This window comes from Myotis brandtii, unplaced genomic scaffold (assembly GCF_000412655.1).
Source record: "Myotis brandtii unplaced genomic scaffold, ASM41265v1 scaffold166, whole genome shotgun sequence".
NCBI classification, from domain to species: Eukaryota; Metazoa; Chordata; class Mammalia; order Chiroptera; family Vespertilionidae; genus Myotis; species Myotis brandtii.
Window position 1 is genome coordinate 1,280,334 of NW_005356087.1, and position 8,585 is coordinate 1,288,918.

Genomic DNA, 8,585 nt, shown 5'->3' on the forward strand with positions numbered 1-8,585 from the left:
TGAATATCATTGTACATGTTTTGGGTGTGTGTATTTATTCATTTCTTTTGGTTATATACCGATGAGGGGGGATTGCTGGATTGTAGAGTAAATATTTAGTTTTAATAGAAATTGCCAATTTTCCAAAGTGTCTGCACCATTTTTTACTTACATCAGCAAAGTATGAGAGTTCTGGTTGCTGTCTTCTCTAACGCTAGTCCGTCTTTTCAACTTAGCCAGCTGTGATAAGTGTGTAGTCATACTGCTGTGGATTTTGTTTCATTTCCCTGAGGGAATAATATGTTGAATTACCTTTTCACATGCCATTTAAATATGTTCTTTTATGAAGTACCTATTCATGCCTTTTTCTCATTAAAAAGAATGGTTATGTTATGCCTTTTTAATAATCCTGTTAGAGTGATTTTAATGGACTTTTGGGAGATAGCAGGGTTTAATTGCTTTTGAGTACCCTGCCACCTTTAAATGGAAGTGAGGTAACTTTAAAGCTTCATCCAGGTATTTTTTTTCTCATTTTTGTCATCTCCAATGTATGATTCAACCTTATTTTTAATTAGCTGGGCATAGTCTGTATTTATATTGTAATGAATTTTAGAATGACGCTCTTTGGTTCCAATATTAAATATATGAGATAGGAAATTTTATGTTTTATAAGAAACTGGAACAAGAAAATTATTCAGTAATTTTAGTCTGCCTTATTCTTTTCTATTTTTAATTAAAATGATATTTAGGACCAAGAGCATTGTTTATTTATCCATTAAACACATATTGAGTGCTTTCTCTATGTCAGATCTAGTAGGCTTAGGGAATACAATAGTGAACAGGACAGCAAAGCTCCTGTCCTCTTGAAATATATTCAGGTAGGAGAAGTTCATTGTAAGTAAGTAAACAAGTACCAAAGATAATTAAAGATAATTTCCTGTTTTACAGAAATGGAGCAAGAGGCACAAAATGGAGAACCTGCTGAAATTAAGATAATCAAGGAAGCATACAAAAAAGCCTTTTTATTTGTTAATAAAGGACTGAGTACAGATGAATTAGGTCAGAAGGAAGAAGCAAAGAACTACTATAAGCAAGGAATAGGACACCTGCTCAGAGGAATCAGCATTTCATCAACAGACCCTGAGCACACAGGTCCTGGGTGGGAATCTGCTAGGCAGATGCAACAGAAAATGAAAGAAACACTACAGAATGTACGTACCAGGTTGGAAATTCTAGAGAAGGGCCTTGCCACTTCTCTACGGAATGATCTTCAGGAGGTGCCCAAGTTATATCCAGAATTTCCACCTAAACACACATCTGAAAAGTCACTGGCACCTCAGTCCTTTAGTTCACCTCCTCAGCCCACTGAGGTAAATGGAAACACTTCAGCTACCAGTACAGGGTCAGTTCCTGCACCTAGTTCTCTATCCTTACCATCTCAAAGTCATCCAGCAGAAGCACCTCCTGCTTATACTCCTCAAGCTGCTGAGGGTCACTATACTGTATCATATGGGACAGAATCTGGGGAATTTTCATCAGTTGGAGAAGACTTCTACAGAAATCATTCTCAGCCACCTCCTCTTGAGACCTTAGGGCTTGATGCAGATGAGTTGATTTTGATACCAAATGGAGTACAGATTTTTTTTGTAAATCCTGCAGGGGAGGTTAGTGCACCTTCATATCCTGGATATCTTCGAATTGTGAGATTCTTGGATAATTCTCTTGATACAGTTCTAAACCGTCCTCCTGGGTTTCTTCAGGTAAGCCAAAGAAAAATTAAGCCAAAGAAAAATGTAAACATAATTTGAAATATGTGTAAAGTACATCATTTTTGTTTGTTAATATTTATAATGTATCTAAGACAATAAGTGCAAAAAGATTATAAGTTCTAGTTCCTTTTAAATATATTTATGAAAAATTTGAACTTTGAATGATAGCCTTTTTCTTTTTTTTATTTTAACAAAGTTTTATTTTAGTATTAAATTTGTAATGACAGGTATTTAATTCTTTATCTGAAGAAGAAATCTAATAACTTTAATTTCAAAAGAAATTTATGTAACATATGGATGTATAATAGTAAATTTTCACTAATGAGGCCAAGCTCTGGCTGAGGGGCTGAGCTGGGCTGAACCCCTGCCCATTTTCTAGAGCAGTGGATCTCAACCAGGGGTGATCTCCCCTCCCCCTTTCCCGGGATATTTTGACAATGTCTGTAAATAATTTTCATTGTCACAACTGAAAAGGGGGGAGTATGTTGCTGCTACTGGCATATAATGGGTAGAGGCTAGGGGTACTACTACACATTTAAACAGAGTATCTCCCATCAATAAAAAAATTATCCAACCCAAAACATAAGTCATGCCAAGGTTGAGAAACCTGATCTAGAAGAAGAGACTGATGATAATTTAGGATATAATTCTAACATTCCAAGCAGATCTATTTACCAGGATACTCTTGGTCCAAGAGCAAAGACAGGTGCTATTGTTAGGGCTTATCAATCCATAATAATCTACCCTGAGAAAAGTCTGTAACATTTTATTTGAGGAGATTTGGAAATGCTCAAGTTTAATCAAGGTGATGAGAATGTAGTTAATATTAGAGGAATCATGGCATAGTAAAAAACCTTTCCCAAACTTTCAAACTTTAGTCATTTAAGTATAACCTTTACTGTTTTATTGGTCAAATCCACATCTCTGCTTTATTTTGATATTTTTATTTGGATGTCTCATTTGTTAATTTTGTCCTAAACAATAACAACTATGAAATTGAGGGAAAGGTGTTGTATTTTTTTCCTAATACATATTAAGATGCATAACGACTCAAATTTAAATAATTTGTGTATTACTTGAAGTTGTTTCATATACCTCAGATGGTTATATATCATACTTTGGAAAAATCAGTTTTATTGTAACGTGCCTGAAGTTTAACTTTTATAAAAGATGGACAGTGACTTTGAGGAAACTAAAAAAAAAAAGAGATTCCTTAAAAGAAAAAGAATTTGCCCAGCTGGTGTGGCTCAGTGCTTGAGCATCAACACATGAAACAGGAGGTCATGGTTGGATTCCTGGTCAGGGCACATGCCCAGGTTGCAAGCTCGATCACCAGTAGGGGGCATGCAGGAGGCAGCCTATCAATGATTCTCTATCATCATTGATGTTTCTCTCCCTCTCCCTTCCTCTTTCTGAAATCAATAAAAACATACCTATATTATAAAAAGCCAGTGGCCGTAATGACCTAACGCCAGAACGACCAAACCACCGGTCACCAGGAGGTGCATTGATGGGTCCTGCGGCACCTGCGGGATGCTGGGTCTCGTGCGATTTCCCGCGCTGGGCCTGTAGTTTAAAAAAGAAAAGAAAAAGATTTTGAAAATGTTTATTAAGCACTTTCCAGGAAAGAGTCAGATCTGAGTACTCTGATCCCTGTTTGTTTATATTCTGTTTGTCAGAGATGGTGGTAGTGTGCTAGAATTTACTATCTGTTTATATGAAATCTTTTGTGTTCTTTGACTTATGTTCATCACACATAATAGATTATTCTAGCAAGTTTTTAAATATTAGAGCCATGTCCTGGGTGATGGGCACAGTTATATTCTGGTCACTCAAATAATGTATCTCAATGTAAATGAATAAATTTGGTTATTCCAATTTAAACTATCTGAAATTAGATCTCTAGGAAGTGAGCTTAAGTCTCAAATGTCAGTATACTGACAATCTGACCTCCCATATGACATTGCAGGGCAGCTTTGTGTCATTTTAATTTTACTTCACAATAGATAGTGTCAAATAAACATTGTTGGCCAACAGGAATCCCCAGAAGGAAATTTTATTCAGTTGAAGTAGCTCAGTTTTGACACAGCAAGGGCTGTGAAAACAGCAATGCTATTAGGTGGCCTGGAGCCAGGCCCCTCTCAAGCTAGACAGCTCTGCTCTGCCCTCTGCTGGTCTGCTCCACCTTTTAGTCTTTGGTGGAAAGCAAAAGCATTCCTGGAGTCAGAGGGTAGCCGACTTATATAGATCAAAGTTCCTGCCTCTGGTCGGGGATTGGTTTGTACTCAAGCAAACGATGACGATGACTCCAAATTCTTTAAGTTTGATTGGACCAGAAAATACTGTCCTGATTGGTCAGAATGGAGCCACTCTGATTGGTTGGTAAGGAAATTGAAGGGCTGTAGCTGCGCAGCTCCTGTTGGATGGGGAAAGCCTCAGTCCTACTGGTTGAAATAGAATTGGGGGGGGCGGGATGAGGACACATTTGTAATACCTTAACTAATAAAAAAAAAAAAAAGAAGAATTCCAGAAACTCCTTTATAAGGCCTGTCAGACTATGCCCGGAACACAGTACACGCAGGCAGTTTAATGCAAGAGGCAGGCTGCTTGGTGCAGGCTTCTCCCTGAATTGCAGTTTGCATGAGAGGCCTGTACAGAAATGGCTGCTTGGCTCTTTTTTTTTTGTTATTGTTTTTTTAAATTTGAGTCTAGTTAGCCACCAGGAGCCCTTTTTAGTAGGTATCTTCTTTCTCATGGTTCCCAGTAGTAAATCCAAGAAACATAACTCAGTGTTTTATTTAGTCTCTGTCATGTTAGGTTCTCTTAGAATGCTGGGTGTCTAATTAAAATAATTATTTCTAATTAACCAATACTAACCAACTTAATGGAATTGTTGTGAGGATTAAATCAATAAGTACATGTTGAGTACTTGAAAACAGTTTGATTTTATTTATTTCTACAAAGGAATGTCTAATTTACATGATAAAGAAAACATTAATTTACTTTGACCATTATTTATTTAAAGTTAGACTCATGATTGGTTAACAGTGGGCTATTTAAAGCCACCAGTTTTAAGATTGTATAAAGAGTGGAGCAGTAACATTTTTAGTGTAGTTCTTGTGAATAGTTTGCCAGAAGATCAGACTAATAAATGGCTAATTTTTATTGGGGACTTGTTGATGCTGATGGTTCTATAAAGATGCATTTCAAACTTTGAAATGTTTGTTTTCCGGTATAACAATTTTAAAACCTTGGTGAAAACCTAGTTCTGTTCATTGATTTTTTTCTTTTTAACTAATCCTTTCAGGTTTGTGATTGGTTGTACCCTCTAGTTCCTGATAGATCTCCAGTTCTTAAATGTACTGTAGGAGCCTACATGTTTCCTGATACAATGTTACAAGCGTCAGGATGCTTTGTGGGGGTCGTCTTGTCTTCTGAATTACCAGAAGATGATAGAGAACTCTTTGAAGATCTGTTAAGACAAATGTCTGACCTTCGGCTCCAGGTAACTTGTATGATTGTCTTCAGGATGAAAATCTACTTTAACATAAGCATAGGCAATTTTACTCTAGAGTTCACAATCTTAGTCACTATTTACAGCAAATTCCAAACTTGTATTTGTGAACACACAAGCAAATTAGTATATAATACATTAGAAGGAGTTAAAGAGCTATGGAAAAAAATGGAGAGTAGGGTAACAGGAAACAGGAGTTCTGGTGTGGGTGGGACGGGTGCAACTGTAAATAGGGTGATCAGAGGGGGCCTCATGGAGAAGGTAATGTTCAAACAAAGACTTGAAGGTGACCTTTTGATTCAGTGATGGTGTATGAACTCATGCTAAAAGATTGCTATGAGACTTACTCTATGTGAGGTTGGCTGAGAGGCCATCTATAAAGGCAAACAATGATCTTAAAATTCACTTGACTTGGCTTGCATCTTAGATCACAAGGTGGCATGAAGCCACACACTGAATTTTACATCCTGCTGTCTTGCAGCAATTAATCAAGATTTTAGAGTCCATATCAATTATCCATTCATTCATTTATCAAATATGTATTGTCCACTATGTTGTGGGCCCTGTGCTGGGTACCTAGGATGCAGAGCTCAGTCAGCTTGGGGTCATATCTATTGCTTAAGATGCTTGCGATTCAGCCAAAGGTGCATGTGTGTGAAATGATAATCCCGAAACAATCTACTAAGGGCAAGATAAAGTTATGCATCTGGGTAATGAGAATTTAGAGGGCATCAACCCAGGTGTGGGGTCACAGAAGGTTGCCTGACAAAGAATGGGCAGACCTTCAGTGATGACAGCCTACCTCCCTCCTATCAAAATCACTGGCTGGCCCTACCTGGTTAAGCTCAGTGGTTAGAGTGTTGGCTAGCAGACTGAAGGGTTGTGGATTTGATTCTGGTTAAGGGCATATACCTCAGTTTCAGGCTCAATCCCCAGCCCCAGTTGGGGCACGTGCAGGAGGCAACCAATCTATGTGTCTCTCTCACATCAATGTTTCTCTTTCTGTCTCTCTCCCTCCTTCCCACACTCTCTAAAAATCAATGGAAAAAATAACCTTGGATAAGGATTGACAAAGAAAAAAAATACCAAAAATACAACCGTGGGTGAGGTTTGACCAAAAAATACAAACCACTGGCTGAGTAATTGCCCTCTGTAACTCTGAAATCCTTTATAAATATCAGGGGGAAAATGATTGTTTTCCAAATTGTTTCTGTTTTTGTTTGATTATTTTGTTTTTTAGATCCCTCATGTAAGTGAAGTGATATGGTATTTGTCTTTATCTGTTTGACTTATTTCACTTAGCATAATAACCTCTACGGCCATGTTGTCACAAATGGTAAGATTTCATTTTTATGTTACAGTAATATTCCATTGTATATATGAACCACCTCTTCACTATCCATTCATCTTTTGATTGGAGCATCTAATCCATTTATATTTACAGTAATTATTGGTAGGTATGTAGTTATTGCCATTTGATTGTTTTTGTAGTTCTCTATTCCTTTCTTATTCTCTTGCTCTCTTCTCTTGTATGTTGATGATTTTTCTGTAGTGTTATGCTTGGATTTTTTCTCTTTATTTCTTGTATATCTCTTACAGATTTTTGGTTTGTGGTTACCATGTCCTTCATATATACCAAGCTATGTTTATAGCAGTGTATTTTAAGTTGAAGGTCACTTAAGTTCAAACACATTTTAAAGTCACTATCATTTTTATTCAGCCCCTCTATGTTTATGTTTTCATCATTATTTTTTACGTCTTTTGTGTGTGTCTATGTGCTTGTATATGTCCCTTAATTTACTATTATAATTACATATGATCTTCCTACATTTGCCTTTAGTTTTAGTTGATCCACTGCTTTTATAATGTGTTTGCCTTTGTCAATGAGAATTTTTTTCTTTGTGATATCTTCTTATTCATATTTTAAATTTTTTCTTTTTTAAAAATATATTTTTATTGATTTTCAGAGAGTAAGGGAGAAGGAGAGAGAGATAGAAACATCAATGATGAGAGAGAATCATTGATCGGCTGCCTCCTTCACACCCCCTACTGGGGATCGAGCCCACAACCCAGGGATGTGCCCTTGACCAGAATCAAACCTGGGACCCTTCAGTCGCAGGCTGACGTTCTATCCACTGAGCCAAACCAGCTAGGTCTTTTCTTCTTAAAGAAGACTTTTAACATTTCTTATAATACTGGTTTGGTGGTGATAAACTTCTTCAGCTTTTTCTTGTCTGGGAAACTCTTTATCTCTCTTTTGATTCTAAATGATAGTCTTGCTGGGTAGAGGAGTCTTGGTTGTAGATCCTTGCTTTTCATCACTTTGAATATTTTATGCCAGTCCCTCTAGCCTGCAGAATTTCTGTTGAGAATCAGCTGATAGTGACTTATGGGAGCTCCTTTGTATGTAATTAATGGCTTTTCTCCTCTTGCTTTTAGGATTCTCTGTCTTTATGCCATTTTAATTATGTTGTGTCTTGGTGTTGGCCTCTTTGGGTTCATCTTACATGGGATTCTCTGTGCTTCCTGGGCTTGTATGTCTGTTTCCTTCATCAAGTTAGGGAAGTGTTCTGTCATTATTTCTTCAAATAGGTTCTTATTCTCTTGCTATCTCTCTTCTCTTTCCATTCCCCATATGATGCAAATGTTGTTACACTTGATATTGTCCCAGAGGTCCCTTAAACTATCCTCATTATTTTGGATTTATTTTTTCTATTTGCTGTTCTGATTAGGTATTTTTTATTACCTTGTCATCCAAATCACTGATTTTTGATTCTCTGCTTCAGCTAATCTAACTGTTGATTCCATCTAATAAATTCTTTATTTCTGACTGATTCTGTTTTATGACTTCTGTTTCCTTTTTTATGTTTCCTGTCTTGCTGAGATTCTTACTAAGATCATCAATTCTTCTCTTAATTCATTGAGCATCTTTATAACCAGTTTTGAACTCTGCTTGCCTTCATTTTTTTTGACAATTCTTTCTTTTTTATTTTTAAAAAATCTTTATTGTTGAGAGCATTACAGATGTCCCTCTTTTTCCCCCCACTCCCCCCCTCCACCCAGTTCCCGCACCACACCAGGCCTTCACCACTCTATTGTCTGTGTCCATAGGTAATGCATATATAGATATAAGTTCTTTGGTTAATCTCTTCCGGCTCCCCCAACCCCTCTTCCCTCTAAGATTCCTCAGTCGGTTCCATGTTTCCATGTTTCTGATTCTATTTTATTCACCAGTTTATTTTGTTCATTAGATTTCTTGTTCACTTATTTGAATTTTTAGATTCAGTTGTTGATAGATATGTATTTATTGCCATTTTATTGTT

The 8,585-nt window shown here is 36.8% G+C and overlaps 1 protein-coding gene across 2 annotated transcripts in view; it reads left to right on the forward strand.

Annotated features, from left to right (window-relative positions):
• Positions 1 to 893: 893 nt before the first annotated feature.
• The window catches only part of SPG20 (spastic paraplegia 20 (Troyer syndrome)), a 32,087-nt gene continuing 24,395 nt past the window's right edge, over positions 894 to 8,585 (forward strand). For both annotated transcript variants that reach the window (XR_001361376.1, XM_014536843.1), the window contains exons 1-2: positions 894 to 1,739; positions 5,056 to 5,253. Coding sequence is in view for 1 of the 2 variants with exons in the window: in XM_014536843.1 (XP_014392329.1) it covers positions 930 to 1,739; positions 5,056 to 5,253 (1,008 nt within the window). In the remaining variant the exon portion in view is untranslated. The remainder of the gene's footprint in view (positions 1,740 to 5,055; positions 5,254 to 8,585) is intronic.